This window comes from Mauremys mutica, chromosome 18 (genome assembly GCF_020497125.1).
Source record: "Mauremys mutica isolate MM-2020 ecotype Southern chromosome 18, ASM2049712v1, whole genome shotgun sequence".
NCBI classification, from domain to species: domain Eukaryota; kingdom Metazoa; phylum Chordata; order Testudines; family Geoemydidae; genus Mauremys; species Mauremys mutica.
The window spans coordinates 26264013-26285580 of NC_059089.1; the positions used below are offsets into that span (position 1 = coordinate 26264013).

General features: G+C 40.4%; 1 protein-coding gene across 10 annotated transcripts in view; it reads left to right on the forward strand.

The window, feature by feature from the left end:
- The window catches only part of LHX2 (LIM homeobox 2), a 79617-nt gene extending 61241 nt beyond the window's left edge, over positions 1–18376 (forward strand). For all 10 annotated transcript variants that reach the window (XM_044992548.1, XM_044992551.1, XM_044992552.1 and 7 more), the window contains 2 exons: positions 7407–7612; positions 15292–18376. In XM_044992548.1, coding sequence (XP_044848483.1) covers positions 7407–7612; positions 15292–15579 — 494 coding nt within the window. In that variant the 3' untranslated portion in view covers positions 15580–18376. The remainder of the gene's footprint in view (positions 1–7406; positions 7613–15291) is intronic.
- Positions 18377–21568: the final 3192 nt, after the last annotated feature.

The following is a 21568-nucleotide window of genomic DNA, read 5'->3' on the forward strand; positions in this document are numbered from 1 at the left end:
TATCCTTTTAGGAGGCATTAGCCTAAATTGTCCTTCCGCTGTCTCCCTATGCAGGGCAGATGTTCAGATTCAAAGGACCAGTAAACCGAACTATCAGCATCTGTCCTGGATAGGTGCGCAGCCTGAAAAAAACACTATAGCTCCTTGGCTTCTTAAACTCACCACGTTTATTTGCAATTATTTTTTATTACTTTTCAAAATAATTACTCTCTATTTCTGCTTTGACTGTGAAACTGCAGATTAAACAACCTTCCTTGGGAAGGTTTTATCTTCTTTTGCTAAACCTTTTTATGATTAAAACAAAATCTCTTAACTGAAGTGATTATAAAGGAAGTTCTGGAAATCTACCCATTTTGTCCTTTGATTTAAAATAAAACAGTAACGGATTGCAAAGTGTAGGACTTCGTAAGTTTTAAAAGAAAACATGTTTTAGCGTGTGTGCGTGACTGCTTTCCACTTTGAGAGATGCACTCGAAATGAACAATATTTGCCATCCCCTCTTTCTTTTTGTTGCCAATTGGGGTTTGCGTATAAATACATCGCATTCTTCTACAAATAAAACCACACCCATGAATTGGGGGAGGAGCGGGGCGAGACACCTAAAACCTGACCGCAGTTTAGAAATAAATTATTTACTAAACGGCAGTTATTTCATCTGTAGCATAACTTGGATTGATTCTTTTTTCCACTCAAACAAGACCCAGTTTGCAGTGGGGTGGAATGGTTGGGGGATTTTAGATGTGGATAGAGCCTGACAAGTGGAAAATAACTTAGAAGGAATCCGGAACTTCAAAAAGATTTTTTTCCTTTCTTCTTCTTCTTCTTTGTAAGAGTTGCTCCTATGATCATAATTTTTTCTTTCACTTGTTGGAATAGAGTTTGAGAGGGTTTTTAGGTCAGTAAATCAATGGCTGGAAGCTTGCTGAACGCAGGAGCACCTGTAAAGAATTCTGAATAAAATACTCCCTTTGTGAATTGGACCCCGAACCCCCCACAGCCTGGAATATTTTCTTCATTCATATCTAGCCTCCCTTTATCGTGAAGACACTCAAGTACCCCTAGAAATGATAGATGTACCGTGCATACCGAGGGCCCCACAGCCTGATAAAATGCACAATCTTTGCGAAGAGCAAAGACCCACATTAAGAACTATTTTCTTCCTTTACTAGCTGGACTCTGGAGGATATAAAGTCTATCAATAGGAGGGTGGTTAAAGATACAGCGCAGCCATAAATCTCGGGTTGGGAAGCGATGGGAGAGGACAGCTATTCCCGAGAACGGTGCGCACTTGTGAAAAAAAGTGGTTTTCGTTTCTGTTTGTTTTGTTAGGAATGTAGAACGGAAAAGGCTTTTGAGCTAGGTTAAAGCGGGAGCTGGTCTCCCTAGATTCGCCTTGGCTGGACTTCCGCAGCGCTCGAGGTCGTTTGTTTCCTTTCACTATCGAACAAGCATTGACAGAATAAATGTAGAGATTGCGAGGGGTTCTGATGAATCCAGGCAGCAAGGAAAGAGTCTTTTGCTCCTATCTCCCTGCCCCACCCCCACCCCACTCCCCAGCAAGGTTCGGGGGAGTTAGGAGTGTCTCTGGCGCAGGCTCTCTCAGCTATCAGCCAAAAGTTTCACTGGAAAGACAAATAAACCACCAAACAAATACAATAAAAAGCAGGTAAAGTTTTTGAATAATTTGTTCGATCTCTTTTATTCTAATTTCTCCCATCGCTTTTCGTCCCTCTGCACAAAAATCAAACAACAAATGACAAATTAAAGAAAGATTTCTCCCTGCCTCTGAAATTACAAAGCCAGACAAAATCGAGATTCTCAAGCGCGAATGTTTTCCAGGAGGTTAGTGAGAAAAATCACACTCTCCTCCCCGGCCGCTGGGCTTCGTACACTCAGGCGGGGCTTGGTTTTTTGTTTTTTTAAAGTATTTAGTCCGAAAAAAGTCTGTCAAATACGTAACTGCCGGAGTGCCGGTACAACTTTGGGGAGCCTGCTTTGCTGGGGCTAGCACCTGGGACACGATCCCCGAAGCGGGCCCCTCCAACGGGAGATTACAGCTACGGGCGAGGAATCTCCCCCAGGGACCCCAAAGGGACTGGGAGCCTAGGGGGCTGGGGACCTGCTGCGCGCCTCCTGGAGGGCAAGGGCGCGGCTCGCGCGCCCGGCTCCCGCTGAACTGCGCCTGTTTCCCAAGGAGGCCTCTTGGGAGCGGAACGGGACCAAGCCAAATGTGGCCCCAGCGAGGAGCGAACCAGCCCCTACTAATGGGCGTGTCCCCCCTGCGCTGCTACCTGGGGCAGGCTGGGCGGCCCGGGGGCTGCATGTGCGCACAGCGGGGCCGGGCCGGGTGTGAGGGGACAGAGGGAGGTCAGCGCGGGGAGGGGAGACGCTGCAGGGACTCTGCTTTGCCTCCAGCCCGTGACCCTGGCGCTGGACTTGGGGGGAGGCTGGCGGGGTTAATCACCAGCGCAGGGAATTACTGAGCGCTCGCACCAGCAATTTAGCTTCATTCAATTGGCTTAATTGAGAGGAAAAAACCTTCCGAGCCAGCCCCTCCAGGAGATGGGCCCGGACACCGCCCCCCCAGCCGCAGCCCCCCACAGGAGGCTCAGAGCCCCCCTTCCTCCCGCTGGGGCACCCCTTGCTCACACCTAAACCGGGGGCCCTGATCTACCCCTCACTCCCTCCTCTTGCAGACCTGGCCGCTCTCTACTCCCCATAGACAGGGCCCTCCAGAGGATTCGGGGGGCCTGGGGCAATTTCGGGGGCCCCTTCCATAAAAAAAAGTTACAATACTATAGAATATTATATCTGGTGGGGGCCTCTGTGGGGCCCAGGGCAAATTGCCCCACTTGCCCTGCCCCCCCCTCCGGGCGGCCCTGCCCATAGAAACCTCCCCCCATAGTCCTGTCCCTTTTGGGCCCTCCTCAGGACCCCTTTGTTCTCTCCTCTCCCCCCATTGTAGGCCTGTCCCCTCCGCTCCTCCCTCTCTTTTCCCCGACATACAGCCAGTCCGGCAGCTACTCGGATCTTGAGCCTCTTTCTCCCCCTAGAGGAGTCACACAGGTTGCAATTCACTGGGGTTTGCACCGAGACCGCACGAGGTGCCCTTTGGTTCTGGTAGGAGGAGGGATAAGCTCCTTTCCCTGCCCTTGCATCTGCCGCAGTCTTGTTCACAGCTCTGCTTCTGAGGTCTAGGGAGGGATCCTGGGATTGTTTTGCTAAGAAAAACTGTGAGGGAATGTGACCCAGACAGAGCCCTGAGCTTTCTTTCTAGCTGGAAGGTTGCAGTAGGGATAAAAAGGGAGCTCCACTCTATGTAATCTCCCCTACCCCCAGGACATCCTCTATCTCCTGTATTCCCAAAAGCTCTGCTTGAGATTTCAAGGCTGAGGAAGAAGCTCCTGGGTCCCCTACTCTGAAACCTCACAGGTGTGGTCTCCCCCTACCCCATGCACACAGACCTGGGGAGGGGGACACACTCCCTGTTCCAGGTGCCCCAGATTCCTCCTCCTGAGCGCAGAATACCCTCTTTTGTTCCAAAATCCCCCATTTTGTTCCACTTGCTATTAAGGACCCAAGAGTCATCCCCCCCCCCTTGTTCAGAGAGAGATCCAACCTACTCTATATCCCAGGTGATATGAGTCAGTGAAGGATTCTCATCTTTTTACCCCCCACAAGAATACAAAACCCTTCCATAGACTTACCTCAAACAACAAACAGTGCTGCTCTCCCTTCCTGTTCTTCCAGGTGGGAAAAGGTGCAGGTCACTGAGCCACTGGGAGTGGAGAGCCGATGTCTCCACCATATGTCTCTTATCTCATCATTCTCTTGACACCAAGATTTGGTTTGCTTTTTCCTTTTGGTGATTTAACATGTCAAACATAAAGATAAAATTTCCCCAAAGGAAGTGCTTCTGCCCCTTGCATCCAGCAGCACATTCAGCATTAGTGCAAGGTTGGTTTGAACCCCAGCTGGTGGGATCCAAGGACCAGGGTGGCATAAGAAAGATCTTTCTGTGTTTTCTTTTCAAATATAGTTTATAATAACAATACCTTATTTCTTTGTTCCCTGTCATCCTTTTACCAGGCAGTTTACTGCATTAATATGTGGAGTACATTTTGTTCCTTAGCACCAAATTGCAATGTTTTTGGCGTAGATTGTCAGGCTCAAATTGCTGGCGATACTGCTTGAGCTGATTTTTGTACAGTGTTTTTAATGGGGGAGTGTAGAACTAGTCATTACTCAGAGTGGCCAGCCAGAGATTCATAGGGAGGGGGATATGATGGCCAGCATGAATGTGGTTCGGTGGCTGGTGAAGGCTCCGGGAGGGAGGGCACAGTGGATAGCTTGGGCTCAGTGTGCATTCTGGGAGCTAGAAAGGGACTCAGTGCCCATCTGGGTTTCTTTGATCCCCAAAGTGGGAACCAAGCACTAATCTCATTAATTTAAGCTTTCCCATTTGACTGGCATTTCACTGAATTCCATTTCTGAACTTGTCTCATGGCAGGAAGCCCTCAGCCTGCAGTTGAGAGGAAACCTGGAATTTGGATTGTCTAACAGATCCTCTGTGAGATACACAGGGATGGCACACAAAAAACAGGAGCAAAAGTGTCTGAAAAGGAGAGAGGGTGCATAGGGAGCATCTACAGGATTATTTCTTTGCACTGAGGTATTCTATAGGAGACCTCCTGCTCTCCCCATCTCCATGAAAATTCCCCTCTGCCCACTGAGTATCTTTTGACCCTGGGAGGGAATCCAGATTCTGGGAGAGTCACGTATAATAATATAGGTTTCAGAGTAGCAGCCGTGTTAGTCTGTATCTGCAAAAAGAACAGGAGTACTTGTGGCACCTTAGAGACTAACAAATTTATTTCAGCATGAGCTTTCGTGAGCTACAGCTCACTTCTTCGGATGCATAATACAATAGACTGATGTAAAGATGAAATCTTTAACCACACCCCAATATGAATGGCTACTGGCACTAATCAGAAATCTTTATCTCAGGCTAAGCTTCAGAGGGGTATCCATCCAGCTGGCATAACACGAGTGAGCAGCAGCCACCCCCATGCACTTTTAAATTCTGTTGTGCCATATCCTTTTTTAAGAGGAGACAATAGATCTGCAGGCCCCAAATGGGACATTTTTGTTTTTATTTTATTTGGGGAATGGATGAGTAGGGAGAAGAGGTAGGGAACTAAATTATAAGAAATAAGTTATATATAGTTGCAATGAAAGGAAAACAGGTTTTGGTTCTTCAGAAAATAATTTGATTTTTTCATAATCACTGACTTGTCACCTCTGGGAGAATTAGAAAAGATTTAGGATGATGCTCATGCGTCTTTTCCATCTCTAATGTCTATGAGTGAATTTCTACAATTCTGAATGAATATCTTTAAACAACAATAATAAATAATGTGTTATCTTACCTCTCTTTCATAGCACCAATTTCCCTGAGCAATATAGTTTTAGATAATCTTCTTCCCAGCATTATTTGAGGAGGAGAATGTAACTACGAGGGAGACTGAAGTACATAGGGTGACTACATGTTTGGCAACCAGACTTCGGTAACCAACCAAGCCAGAAGAAGATTCTGAAGTTTTCCATTCAGCTTAATAAATGCAGCCTTCTGCTGTCCCCTTGTGTGTCTCCTTTTCCCCCTCAAATTCAGGTGCTGTCAGTTTTTCCATGAGAAAACCAAGTTTAAAACTCAGCAGAAAAAATGCCCCTCATTGCTGAAACTTGGCATGAGGTTAGCCTGGAAAGGATTTATATATATATATGGCTAGTTATTTAAATTATAGGAGTCTAAAAAACATTGAGAGAAGTTTTGAGGTTTCGGATGCTTTTTACATGTCTGTGAGACAAACATGCCTTTGTTTTTCAAACTGAAATTTTTCAGGCCTTACTCCATAATGTGTCCTGGCCTTTAAAAAGTGTCTGAAATGCTGAAGTTTGCAAAGCAATCACTTTATATGCTGACTAATTGCTTTCTATAATGTTTGAATATATTTATTATTATTGGTACAAAAGACAAACATGCATATTATGAACATTTTGTTAAATTTGTTTCCACACCTGATTTTTAAAGTTCATATTTGTTCTATGGAGCTGAACAGCTCCAATTTGATAAACAATCTGTATTTGAAATAAGGCCGTACCTATCTGCTACATTACATTGTATTGGATCAGTAATGATGAACTATTCTAAAAACCTGTGTGTAGATGTTTGGACAGCTGGATCAATAATTCACATTTTATAGCTCCCAAGATACATATTTATCTGTTTTTTTCAGCCATTTTGGTAAAGTGGATGAATAATTATCAAGGGAGAGTGTAAAATGAAGATTACAGGGATTTTTCCCCTTTTTAACACAAAACTTTTTAAAAAAACTGAAAAGGGGGTTTGCAGATACCTGAGCACAGAGGGGTAAATTAATGACAAAATGTCAGAACAGATTTTTAGACATATCACTGAATTTTCTCATGGGTTTAGTCTTGATCCTTAATGTTATTTTAAGGGTATTTTTTGTGGTTTACTGTATGCATGTATAAAATCAAAATAATACCTTTGGCTTATGAGAATATTTTGCTTGGCGTGCAACTTTTAGTACTATTTGGTAATTATTGTAATGTTCCTTTGCTTCTAAACATTCTTTGCAAGACTTGTTACTGATTTTTTCAGATCTATCGGGCAGTCTTGTTAAATTATCTCAAATGGATACATGGAAAATTGATTCTTTGAACCGCTATTTTTAAAGAGATTTTGTTTTTAATGAAATATAAATATGCAGAGAATAGTTTTTAAAATGTATATTTTTGATTTGGCACACTACTGTCATCTTTTAACAGGCTTATTTCTTTAACTAGTCAAATTATAGTTGTAATTTTCTGTCTGGTACACAAACTTTACTCCTTTAATAGTGTTTTATTTAATGGGTCTCTCTTGTATTCTACAGGGTTTAGTTTGATGGAGGAAATAATTATAATTTTAACTAGTCTGTTCCATCAAGATTTAAGTGTACTCTATTTAGCAGCTTTCTGTGTACAGTACAATGCAATTTATGGTGATACAAAGTGCATTAAAACACTTTACAGAGTTGAGGACAGCTACTGTCCTACAGACAGAAAGTCATGGAATGGATGTGTGGAGATGGAGAAAAGAAAAAAGGAAAGAGACCTGACATTTTAAAAGCAGTAAAGATGCAGGTGAGGATTCTTGCAGACTAGTTATTGTAAGGGAAGAATAGAAGGATGCAGGAATGGAGGGGAAGGCAAGTAGGGTTTCTATCATTACAATACATGCCATAGTATGTTCTTTTAATTGCTGCACTCAGATGATTTGCAAACAATGTTGGTCACAGAATGATGGATTTACACAACCGTTTCCTTCTTTTTGTCTTTAGCTTTAAGTTGCAATGAAAACGATGGTGACCACCTGGATAGAGACCAGCAATACCCCAGTAATCAAAAAACAAAGCGCATGAGGACATCATTCAAACACCACCAGTTGCGGACAATGAAGTCTTACTTTGCTATTAATCATAATCCTGATGCTAAGGACTTGAAACAGCTAGCTCAGAAAACTGGCCTAACCAAAAGAGTTCTTCAGGTAAGAAGAGCAAAGACTTCTGTCTCTAGCAGTAAATAAAATATCAATCTCAGGTTTGACAAGCCTCAGTTGAAACACTGTGAATTATACCTCCACATATTGCTAATGTCCACATTTTTCTTATTTGTTGGTACCCTCTGTGACGCGTAAAGTAATCCCTGAGAGTACGAGAAAAGCCATTTCTTTGCAGCCTAGCAGAGGAATATATCTTGGGTTCTAATTTTTAGAGCACAGTTGTGTAAATTAGGTGTCTTGCTTATTTTTATCAAACAGTTAGTTACATCTGCCAGGCATTTTTCCTGCAGTACTCTTTTAAGGAGAGGTGAATGATTTTAGCTGTCATATTCCTTTTCTAGGTAAATAACAGTATAGAAGTTTAGAAGTCATCCTGAATGAATAATTGCATAAGAAATTAAACCGAAATATTGATCTATTTTGTCAGTCAGGACAGATTGGACATCTTGGCTTTGTAGCTGAAGTGAATAATAGATTTTTCAAAGATTAAAACACGTTAATTTCTCATTCATAGTTTTGTAATTTAGAACTGAGGGGTGAAGGCATTTTTAAAGACATTTTTCCGTCGCATGCTGGATTTTTCTTGGCCCAAATGCACTTGTTCCCTCTAAATTTTTATGGGAAGCAAAAGGTGGGAATGTTGGATCCTTTAGCTCCATCTAAATCTATACTCTGTGCTACACCAAATTGGATTTGGTGGGCTCTTATCCAAAATGACTTTTTAGCCAGAGGTAAATTTGGGAATTCAGGAGCTCTAGACCCTCCTATTGAAATAGTGTAAACAAGAGCCTGAGCGAGGTTTGTGGGGAAATGGGTTGGAGACTTTCTAGGAACCAAATGGGGTACAGTGACAAAACCTGGCAGGGAACTATGGGGAAACACTAGCACCTGGGCAAGTTCACAGTGAAATGGGGGATGGGTGGAGAAAGCAATGCTAAGAGAAAAGATAAGTTCGCTGGAGTAAACCTAGATCTTGTGGTGATGGATGGATAGAGAGAAAAAGGAGCGGAGGTTGGGGTTCCTCTGGAAAAAACTGTAATAACAAAATTACTGTGACTCCTTCTCTTGCACATCTTTCCTGCTGTTTGATATTGTTTGTTTTTATGGCCCTACCTCAGGGCAGTGGGACAGATACCTACCCTACTAGTCCCTGCACTTATTAATGCCTGAATCAGTGCCTGTTGCAGCAGCTGCTCCCATATGTGCCGGACAAGAGCTATTGCTTGTGCAAGAAAGGATTTTCTGCATGTTTCCATGTTCCTTCTGCCACTTCATCTCTTCCGTTTTCTTCCTGTTTCTCTGGCTTCTCTTTTCCTTTTCTCTCTTCTTCTTTTCCCCCACACTTTGATTCACTTTAATCATCTCCTCTCTATTCCTTGTACTTCACCTATCACAGAGCTCTCTGAGTGCCTTCCTATAGTGCATCAAGCAACATGAATCACATATGCCATTACTGTCTCTCTCTCTCACCATCTTTCTGTTCTCTCATCCCATCCCAGCTGCATCAGTCTTAGCATTCATCCCTCTTCTTTCTTTTCTCTACTCATGCTCTGCCCTTCAATTTTCCCCCACTTTATTCTTCCCATTCCTTTCTTCCTTTCTTACCCCTAGTTCTCCCTCTCCAGCCCTCTTACTCTGTGACTCCCCCAACTTCAACATCCCACTGTCATTGCTTCTTTGCTCTTGCTCTATTCCTTCTATCCCCGTCTTACACACTTAAACACTGAAATTTCTGGGTGCTGAATGTTTTCCTTTCTTTTCATCCTGTCCAGCCCCCTGCAGTTCCATTCAGCTTCTTTATGAGCTTGCTAATGTTATTGGAGAATCAGTCATCTTGCTCCCACAGTGGTATATCTGCTTTGCTTTGCCTGCAGCACTGTGGGAGGTGGACAATAAGGAGGAGAGGATTGGACCTGTAGGACCACGGGAAATAATGGAGTAGTTTCCAGAAAGTGATTCAGAGTGACACTTTGCCTACTACAGCCATGTGTATGGCCTCTTCTGCCTGTGGTGGAATTGCCCTAATCCACCCTTCCAAGCTATATGTTGGAAATTAATGTTGGCTGTGAAAACACTTTCTTTTTGGCTTGCATAGATCAGGGTTTTAGAGTCTCTGTGGCCAATTTGCACTTTAACTGACCAGTGAGAGGAAGCAAGCTAGATTTCTGTGGCCATGGAGATGATTTTCAAACTTGAAAGTTCACTTACAATAATTGCAAGGTGGCTCCTTGCTGGGGAAGTCTCGTCATGCTTGTTGGCTCCTGGCACAGTGCTGTTCATTAATACTTTTACATTGAAAAGTTTGATATCCAGTCTGTGTCATTTATTGAACTCAGAGTCATTCACTAATACTACTGAGCTAACATGCAACATCAGATTTCGTCTATCTTTCGTACTGAAGACACATGGACTCATAGACATACATGGACATGTTCCAGTAGTATTAAATTCCAAACATTGCCTGTATTATTGCCAGGCATGTCTGTAAACTTACCTTCTTTTCTGCAAGATTAGGTCTGTGCTGATTTGGCCAAGAACAATGTTTTTGCCTTCAACATCTTTCTCTTTCTTTATACATAATTTTTAATAGAAACTCTATATAAGCCTGCCTATGGTTGATGAACAGAGAAACAGCTGTCTCTAAGCCTTATGGCACTTGTAATTAAACTGGTGAGCTTCCTAAGCATACACAGTGTAGTTTCCAGAGTTGGCCATAGTCCTTTTACAGTATGGACATCAGTCTCATGAGTACATATTAGGGGTGGGTATGCTGATCGACGAGTGGAATATTTGGCCAGATTCTTCAGCGTCTGTGATGTCACACTTGGAAGACCTGACTTTGAGCTAGGCTCAGTCTGTAGTGAGTCATCAATCGTCCATGGCCAGCAGAAGTGGGCAGGGGAACGTGTATATACTACTCTCTAAATGATTGTTCCTGATGCAGTTTGGCAATGCACAGACTATTTCCCAGAAGTATCTAAATCAGAATTATGTTAAACTTTTTTCCATAAATTTCCGCTATTTCTGTTTGTTTTGATTTATTTTTTAACCTTTTGATCTACAAGTTCATTCACATACCTAATGCATGTCAGCCAGTGAGCGCATGTGAACGAGTTGACTGAAATTCAACAGCTTCCCCAGCAAAGAAGAAGAGGGGAAAAAACCCCACAGCTCTTTGCATCTAACACCTTCTGCAGGTGGTATGAGGAAAGGGGGCTCTTGGGAGGAAATTTTGATAAATGGCACAAAATGTTCCTTTTTAGGGCTTAGATTCTGCCCTTCGTTGCATAGTGAGAAGGGGAAGGGGAGAAGATAGAAAAGGATTCTTTCCTCCCTGCAGGTAGCAGGGTAAGATCCTTCATAGCGACAAAAGAGTGCTAGAGGAGGACTGGCAAGTGAGCTGGCCCATTCCATCTATAGTCTCAAGGAGATATAATCTGCTTGGTAGAGGTCTGTCCAGCTACCTCCTCTCTTCCCAATAGCTTAGAATGCATGCTATTCAGAGCAGCCGCAAGTAACTTGTCGCAGTAGCCCACCCTGTGCTATGCTGCTCCCCCAGGTAAGAACAGGATTTTGCCCTTAATATTCAGGATCTCTTTAACACCCTATGAAGATTATATGACAAGGAAAGTGATATGGAAATGTACACAGAGAGGCTAAGTGACTTGTTCAAGGAAATCTGCGGAAAGCAGCGACTTAAATATAGGTCTCCCTAGCCCTAGCCTAGTGCCCCAACCACTGGACAATCCTGCCTCGCTGTCCATCCATAGCTATTCAATACCATTAACTCAAATATAGTATTATTAGTGGTTGACATACAGCTGATTCTGTTTTTCAGTGGTAGTTTTGGTTTATGTAGTTCAGACCTTTAATGATGCATTTGAACAAAAAGACATTAAACATTTCCCACACTGTTGTGATTTTATTTATTTATTTATTTATTCCTAAATACTGAAGACCAGATTCCTAATTATCTAACTGACGTGCGATGAGACCTTCTGGAACTATTATGTACAGTTGTGTTATTGTTTCCTTGTGTTAATGTAGCACTGTTATTGGCCTGCACCTACAAAGTGGGCTTAAAACAGTACCACCGCTGTGCTGAGTGGAGAATTCTGATTTGGTAGCCTTTTACATCCTATCTGCAGAGATATAAATGATGACACATACTGCAAGGCAGGCCCATATTACCGACAGCTCACAAACAATAGTTTTGCTTCTCTCAATTCCCTTGAGTAAAAACGTTGGCTGAAAATATTTCACATTGTAAGTCTACACCACAGACTCGTATACAATGTGTTGGGGGTAGCTGTTTTAGGCTATTCTTTTCTGACACAAGGCTAAATATTTTTCAGAATCTCAGTACAGTCAATATCTAGAAGCTTTTTAAGTAGCAATATTAATATCATTGTGCATCCCTAAAGCACATTACAAGCATTAACCAGTTAACCCTGCAACACCCTGGAGAGGGAGGGAGTTAGGAATTAGCCCTGTTTTTAGACAGCACCTATAAGATGTTGGGGTATATTTTTCCCTTAATGCTAATAGGAATGAGTCATGTTAAAGGTAAAATACACCCTGTCAAAATCTTTCCATATGTGTGCAGCTCCCATTGGTAGCATTCACAGGTAGCTGCATGGGCAGCTGAAGGTAGTATTTGATTACAAGTGTTTAATGACTTTGGAAGAAGGAAGGAAATACATACAAACTGGCTTGACCCTCTCTCTTTTCCAAATCACTAACTTATATACAAAATTAGACATTTAGAGACACCATAGTGTTGGTTTTTTTAGCAGCATCACAGTTAAGGATCCATTGGGCTTTAGGAGTAGGGTGGGAGATCAAAGTAGTTCTAATGTCTTCGGAAATTTTATAATTTGTTTTAACCAGCAAATTGCTTCATGTTTAGAAACTGAAATTTTGCTTGACCCTCTTCCCCATGTGCACGTTTGTTTCTCGCAAATATCAGGATGCAGTCAGGGGATGATGTGCACGTGATTGGAACTAGGGAAATGGTGACTTTGGCTCTTTTATTTTCATTAATAAATGATTGACTAATGTAGCACTGTTATTGGCCTGCTAATATTATTGGCCTAATATTATTAGGCCTAATTGGCCTAATATTATTCAGCCTTGACAACAACGGGCAATTCTTTAAACTTTTTATTTTCCTTTTTTTCCTGCTGTTAAAGGGACATTGTCAGAGTATATATATTTGAAAATAAAAATTCCCATACTTGTACTACAAATAATTTATATTATTTAAAATGAAAAAAAATACAGGTTTAAAAATTCCCCTTTTTGTCATTTCTGATGGCTGTTTTTTTACATACTCTCAGCTTGAATAATCAAAATAGATTAATCTGTTTCACCTTTATTCTTTGCACACATGGTTCCTGGTCCTTCAGCTGGAACCACGCAGACAGACCCTTGCACCCTTTACAGAGCCCTACAGCTCTGCCTACATGGATCTGATTGCAGAGTCAGGGCCCGGGAATGGCAGACATTGCAGGTGAAGGTTTAAGCCAAAACCTACTTTCCATTGTTTGTGCCTAGTACTGAACACTTCACTGGCACTTAACAACTAATTAATAATGATAATACATCTGACATCTTTAAAGAACCCTAAAAAAGTTAGTGCTAATATTAATTTTTGGGATAGTTTTTTTTCTGATTGTAATATACCAAACCTATGCATGGAGCCTAAACTACTTGACAGTGTCCCTTTAAACTAGGGGAATGCTAACATAAACTATTAAAAACACTAAGCTGCACAAGCAAGGACACAAATGGACATATGCGACCCTTGGTCTATGTGTACCACCCTAGAAGACATTAGTAGGAGTTGCACATGAGGATAAAGGGAATTTTTTATGTTCAAGCTGCCGGTCTGTCCTTAACGCCACTCCTTGGAGTTCATACCTAAACACTTCTTCACATGGATTTCCCGCTCTTTCCCCAAAGAAAGGCGAGTCTGCAACAGCATCCCCTCTTTCCCCAGGCCCCACAGAGGGTGTTTGGTTCTGGGGATCCATAAGTGGGAAATAGACTGGTCAGGGGAGGGAGTGGGAAGATTGGGGGCACATGCATCGTCCCAGGACTGTGTTATCTTTACACACCTCACTCTCCTCCTCCATGTGGTGGGGATCACACTCAAAGGGGCTTCCCAGGGCTTCCCAAGTTGCAGCAGGACCATACTGTTAGGGAGTTGGGGGGGACACAAGACTCTGTCTTCCTTCTGGTCCCTTGGGCTCTGCACACCCCCTCTTCCACAACATCTGGCAGAAAGTTGTGATAGGAGACCGTCACCGATATCTCCTCTCTCTTAGCCCCCTTCTGTGGGACTTCCTGCAGAAAGAACGATAAGGCCTTCTGCACCTAGACTGACAGGGACTGATGCTGCTCACACTGGAATAAGTCAGTGTGAGCTCACTGAGAGCAGGACTGGGTCAGTTAAAGGTGATACAACACAATGACTTGAGACCCGGTGATACCTAAATAGTCGGGCTTCACTTTGTAAGATCAGAGCCAGAGGATATATTATCCCTGTAATGTCTGAGTGTCTGGTATTAAAAGGTCAGTATCTGCCCGCATCAGCGTGAGCACAGGACTTTTAATGCCATTTTAAATTTAATAGAGATATGTCTCTGTATCTGGATTTGATAGAAATATTCTTGGGGTTTAATATATTTTTACTGATATTTAATTTGAGATAAACTAGCAGAGTATTTTATTTTAAAACTAGCCCTATAGGCATGGGACAGGCATCATTACCTTTGGAGAGAAGCATTGGCAATTTAGCCTTAGGAGATGAACTTTGCCGCTTTTGTCTCTCAGCCATAGACAGCAAGATAATAGCTAGACATTACAGAAGATAAATATAGTTCTAGTTACATACAGATAAATATACTTTTTGCACACAGATTTTGTTACTTCTAAAATTATGTTTTAGTACAATACAAATTGTTTTGTATACCTTCATAACAAGTATGAGAAAACATTCTACAGAGAGGCTGGAGTGGGGAGTGAAGCCAAAACACTTTTGGGGTGAGGGTGGGGAGGAAGGAGGAAGGCTTTATGGAGAAAGAGTGTCAAATCTTTTAGAGAGAGGGGAAAGTTCTGCTACCTCTGGAGCTGTAGAGGAGCTGTTTAGGGAGAGGGGAAGAGCAGGATGCCATGCATAGCATCTATATTCTTTGCAGTGCATGATGGGAGGTGGGATGGACCAAAATATGGCTGGGGCTGGTGGATCTAAGATTATACACATCGTCTCATCAGTTCCGCCCCCATCCTGACAAATACTCAGGAGCTGGGGGTAGGTGCATGAACCACAGCGGCTACTGAAGCCCTAAGACTGTTTTCTTCATTGCCTGGAGAGCAAGATTCCTCTTCTTCATGCCCAGTTCTCTTCATATCCCAGTGCACACTCTGTTTACTTAGAGAAATGTGGGAAAGGCAGACAGAAATGCTTTACATGCTAAGCAGAGAACACTTCACACAACTGGACACAACCTGTGGAGTTCCTGTAGCAAAGTGAGCTGTTCCACCTACATGCAGTCAATACAAGAATACACCTAATTGAGGCTGTATTGAATTTGTGTCTTTTGCTTTTCTAAAAAAATGCTGTTTTTTAAATGCTACCCTATTATATTAAAATATTTCAGGTTTGGTTTCAAAACGCCCGAGCCAAATTCAGACGGAACCTCTTACGTCAAGAAAACACAGGGGTGGATAAGACTTCAGATTCCACACTCCAAGCAGGAACCCCGTCAGGACCCGCCTCAGAAATATCCAATGCCTCCATGAGTCCATCCAGCACTCCCACTACCTTAACAGACTTGACTAATCCTACCATGCCTACTGTGACATCTGTCTTGACGTCAGTACCTGGAAGTCTTGAGGTTCATGAATCTCGAAGTCCTTCACAGACAACTCTCACAAATCTTTTCTGATGACTCTTTCTCAATAATTTCTTTAAAAAAGAAATTATTCTTAGTTGAATTCCAAGAGTATTTTAATAGAGGCTTTGAGCAACTGACTAACCACACTTAGGATCTCTCCTGAAAACAGAAGGAAATGTATTGTTCTGATATTACAGATTATGGACTGAGGAATAACTTGGAAGATCTATCTGCAACACAACATTTGTGTAACTGTACAGTTTTGTGGACTGAGTAAGGGAAACAGCAATTAATTTAAATTGGCTAAAGCTTCTGTAATTTTCAAAGACTGCCATGTGCCTTATATACTGTTTTATCTACGTACTTTGGATTACATGTCCATTTTTCTCTTTTTCTCTCTGTATATTTATAACAAGGGCAAAAATGTTACAAGAGTTTGTTACTTTGAATAGTCCTATGCCCTTATTGGTTGCTTTGTTGTTTTAGAATTTTAAGGTGAAAGTCTGTTTGAATATCAGAATTTGTAAAATCTAACCAGTAATAAAACCACTTGTGGAAACTACTTGGTAACAGCTGCAGTTACATTTAGCATTAATTTCACAGTGCAGGTAGGCTGACTGTATTGATTAGAAAATTGCACATCAAATACAGTATCTGCTTAGAGTAAACTCTAAATACGATACACATCTGCCTCCTGATTCCTAAATATATGGGTGAAAAATCCAATTTGTATAACAGGGTCTAGATAATTTCATTATAGAGAAATAAATAATTGTTAGTTGAAACTAAAAATTGTTATTGAACGTTAAAATTTACACAAAGATACTGCTCAATTTTGTTGCTGAAACTCAATTTAATTTCAGTTAACACTGAAAAGGAAACAAATATTGCTTTTATGCAACCAAAGGTGTCTGTCCTATTCTGTGGAGAGGGCAAGCCAGGCATTTGAAAGCAGTGTGGCCATGATCAACCTATTTCTGAGATAGACACTGGGTAATGTTGTCCCCTAGAAACAAAGAAAAAGTATTTGTTAGATTAATTTAAAACATTAGCAGATAACATTGAGACAAAACTATGTTTCACAAACATATATGGCCTTTTTTAATGGTTTGAAGGTATAAAAAAGCAGGTAAGAATATATTGTTATGGATACTAATAAAAATGACTATTCCTTAAACCATAATGGACCTGTTCAATTTAATTTAATTCCTTCTCAGTTGTGAGATCTGAATATCATTTGTGCTGTGAGCTCTTTCTCCCTTTCATTCTTTAAGGAAAAAATAAGTATACCTCAGCAAGGTTTACATTTGAGTTAGAATGCTGTATGCTATTTTCCCAATGGTTTATTTAATGCAGACTTTGAGTTGTTTCTTTTCAATCTTGTTGCAAGGTTTTTCAGTCAGATGTGTTAGATTGTATGTGGCTGACTTAGTAAAAACTGTTCTGTTGCTCCCATAGGATTGAAATCAGCAAAAGATTATTCTGAACTAGCAGCAAGATAGGTGCTAAAATTCGTGTTCTTTGCTCCTCAAAGTGTACTGAATATGATTCATTAGGCCAGGCTCCGTGCAAACAGTGTTTTAGTTTTTAAAATGCTATATTTATAAAGCTTTCTCGGCTGAAAGCTTGCAGACCTTGTGCATGCCAAATTCCCATTGAGGTCAGTGAAAGATCTGGGTGCACAAGGACTGTGAGACTGGGACCCTGACATATTTACAATATTTATTAACCTTTCTTGCTCTTCAGTTCTGGTAAATAAAGATGAATAATCTAAGAAACAAGACAGTCCCCATAGGAAATCATGAATGGATAAGATTTGTGAAGGGGGTTGTATTCCCATCCCTAAAAAACAAACAGTTTAACATAGTTCATTAAATTTGTACACAGTTACAAATACATGTTTTTTTTAAAAACCTGCAGGTTGAGTTAGCAAACTTTACTAGATACCCCATAGCAAAGATGTCTAAAAAAGGAAATAATATTGGTTAGTGGATTGTTAAAGAGTATGCTTCTACCTTTTGAAAAGGGTGTTCACACACAGATATTCTGCTGTATGTGGTGTTTTGTTTATTGTCAATTACCTTCGGAATTTTATTTTTGTTAAATGGTTTAGTTGGATCTTTTCTTGATTTAAAAGGCAATGTTGGTCCAATATGAAATGGATACAGGCCATAAATAAAAACCTGTGTATTCCTATGTAAACAAAATGGTTTTCAAAAACTTACTATTAAATTCAATAGTAATGTAGCAAAACGTAGCTGTTGACAATTTGAAGAGAGGTGCTGGTTGTTGTTGGTATTTTATTGTTTTGATCTTTTGTTTTAACTACCTGAATCCACATCTTTGAAATCAGTTCTCAATATTGCCTTTTCAATAACTGAGATTTATGGAGGGGAATAATCTCATGTTTCTATTATCTAAAACCTAAAACAGGCAATTAAATCAATTGTCTGGTTTAATCAAATCAGGGATTTTGCATATAAGTAAGATACAATATTCTATATAGGGCCTTTATGTAGGGACATTCGGATTCACTCACTGTCTCCAATGACCTATGTTGTCCCCATGATTGTTTCAATCCTGTGGTATTGTTCAGTTGTTTAGAGCTTGTTGGTTTTGAATGCTGTACATTTTTTTACTACTGCAATCCTAATGTTTCTTCACGTACTTGTACAGTTCCACATTTGATGTACTAGTCTGAAATTCTGTTAAAAACATGAACAAAAATGGAAATGATATTTCTTTGGAAGTGTATTTTTACTGTATATCTAATCTGAACTAGTTGAACATACTTCTTTACATCTTGCATGATAGGTGTGTAGTTCATTTTTTAAATATGAGACTTGAGAGTAACAGATCAAAAATATAATGAAAACTATACAAATATGGAAAATACATACATTGATTTGCTACTTTTTGACTCAAGATACTTTTTGAAATACATTTCTCTAGATTATTTAAGATAATGCAGATATTTTGTCTTTTAATTTATACCTAATACAAAACAGTAAAATGGATTACACATCAGAGAATTTTTGAAGCCAGCATGCAATTCATTGAAATACCTGATTGCTCCCTCAGTCAAATAGAGGGAAAGAATATTTGATCTTAAGAATGATGTCCAAATCTATCTGTATTTAAGGTAAAGTTCCTTAGCGATTGTTCTTATGAAATATTATCACAATTTAAAATATGTTGATACAGTTAACTTTTACATTTCAGAAACTTCATTCTCTACTCAAAGATTACGTATTGTATGTTTAGGGGGATACATTGTATTCTTCATATATAATGAAGAGTTTGAATCCCTGCTTTAAGAGCAAAAGTCAATGCAACCTTAAATGTTATGGGTGCAACCAGTGCCTCCATAATAAAACATACTGTTTTGGAAGCCAGGCCTGTAGGTATTTGAAAAGTGCATATTTAAGTATACTTTCCTACAAATAGGTTTGGTATTTTTGGTGCCTTGCAAGATAAATATGTCATATGTTTAAACAAGAAAATAGAAAAGAGAATTAGGCACGTGTAGCAACCACCTCCTTTAAAAAAATAAAGGGAGAGAAATAAGAAAGAAAAATAAAAGTGAGCCTTAGGGTACAGGGAATGCTGCTGATAGAGGACTTAGAACCAGTTCCAGCTACAGATGCTTCAGTGTAGCATCCAGTGCCTAGACACTACAGTAACAGGGTCTTTAGTAATGCTTAGAGAGAGAGAGATTTTTAATGAATGCATGTGAATTGAGTTAGTTAATTTGTTACTTTATGACGCTGCATAAAACTAGCATTAACTCCATATGACCATTACTATTTTCCAAATGCAGTTGGTTTAAAGTTACTCTGTATGGAAAATCCAGTATGTACAGAAGGAAGGGCCATAATGTCAACATTCAGTACATTGTGAAGAGACTAGCATTGGCATTGTGAATAAGGATATTTTCTCCTGTTCCCATCCACCTTTATCTTAACCTCAATCCTGGGTACTGTCTCCTACAGTAAGACCCATGGAGAATTGCAGGTAATGGACCTAGTTTACTATTTCATGAGGGCAAGAAGACCCTTGTGTTTCAGTGACTGATACCCCATTTCTCTGCTTAGCCTCCCGCTCATGGGCCTCCTGCACATTCAGACTTGTAAACACTCTTCTCTTTGCACTGATTATTTCCACAGCTCTTGGAGTTATTCACTAGGAGTTGAGCCCATTGACTAGCTTTGGAATGTTTCAAATTTGTCAGTCAATCTGACTTGGGAATGTCCATAGTTGGCGAAAGCAAAGTTCAAACTACTATATAGGTTTAGATAAAAGAACTAAGAGATCTGGTTCCATTTGGTTCCAGCATCTTATATGGAGTCTTCAGCAATAACAACCAATTGGTCAAAAGTTTTCCTTTACCTTGTTTGAGATGTGTGTATTTCAGCAGCAAATGGGATAAGGAATGTCCTGACCATTTATCCAGACAAGACACTGAATGGATGATATAGAGCAAAGAAGGGCAGTTACGTGTTCTTAAGAGTGTTGCATTTCCAAGATAGTTCAGCCCAACAGTTTAAGGAGCAACTTAACTGGGGAATGTAAGGGGTTTTGCCCATACACAAGTATAATCAATTTCAGATATTATTTTTAATATGGAAAAAATTCCCTTTGGGGGTCATGTTCTACTCAGTTACACTGGGGTGCATGCATGAGTAGAACTAAGCAGGCATTAGCCTTTTATCTATAACATATACTTGTCTAGGAGAGTGTAGGTATAGTCGGTGTCTGAACTGAAGAAAGGATATTGATTGTGCGTGAGAGAGAGTTGGTGGGAGGGGGGATTTCCCTGTCTCTGGAGGAGTTTATTCCTCTCTGGATATAGCTAAACCATTTCTGCTAGAGATGATTTTTATCCTTAGCTAATCAAGATACTTGTGAACAAAGAAACCTTTCCCCCACCCACTCTTCTCCTAAAATGCACCAAGTGGCCTCTGCATTTTCAAAGCATTCAGGCCCAGATTTTTAAAGGCTATGTGTAGAAGTATGTGTGCAAAATACCCAATGCACATCAGAAGTGAGGTTTGCATGAGTGCAAATCCTAGTTTCACATCTAGTTTTGTTGTATGCAACTTATGCTAGCACCAAAGTGCATATATATTTTTGCTTTCAAAGTTTAAAACATAGCTTCCTTCTCAGACCCTTCAAGGCCTTTCTCCCCTCTGCCTTGATTGAACTCTGCCTTGTCCCATATTTGAGGTCATTTTCTTAGTCTCCAGTATCTTGGTTTAACAGAGTAAAGAATCAAAGCACAACATTTACATACAGCAGTTTCATACACATTTAAGCATGGTCAAAAACCTAAGAAACTTACTAGGGTACATCAATATTGGGATAGATAATACTGGTTCTGAGAACTGGTGTCTGCTTTTTTTTTCACGTATGAAGAAAAGAAACAAGTATTAGACTCTTCATCTAATTGTAATGAAAAAGTGCTTAAGAAAGTGTTTCAGGGATGGTTAGTCTACTTCAGAAAGGGGATACAAAGGAGAGATTTTTGACACACAGGCAATTAGAGGGATTACTGTCAAGAACAGAAATAATGAGGCAGATGGACTCTGAGCAGTCATGCTTTCACCTGCACAAATGGGGAGATGGTATATAATTTTTTGTGGGGTTTTGCTGTTTAAAAAAAATCTATTATGTAATTTTGATTTAAAAGCAGAGAATCAAGTTTGTCACTCATAACAATCAATGAGTTATCAACAATCTGAGATGTTAATATGCAGAGATGGCCCTACTATAGCACAATGAGATATACTTTTTACAAGCAAACGTGGCTGCATAATGATGCCAGTAAAGCATTCCTCTTAACTGTCTCACTATGTGCGACAATCCTGCTATCCAAGTATATTCATAGTCCTATATACCCAATGTCTCCTTGCCTGCCAATACTTAAGCATTGTCTGAATCACTAAGGAGGTTATGGTAAGTAAGGAGAGTTAGATTAAATTAATGATTTAGATTTTTATTTAATTTCAATGTTGTATTTAGCCTTTTAATGTTCCTGATG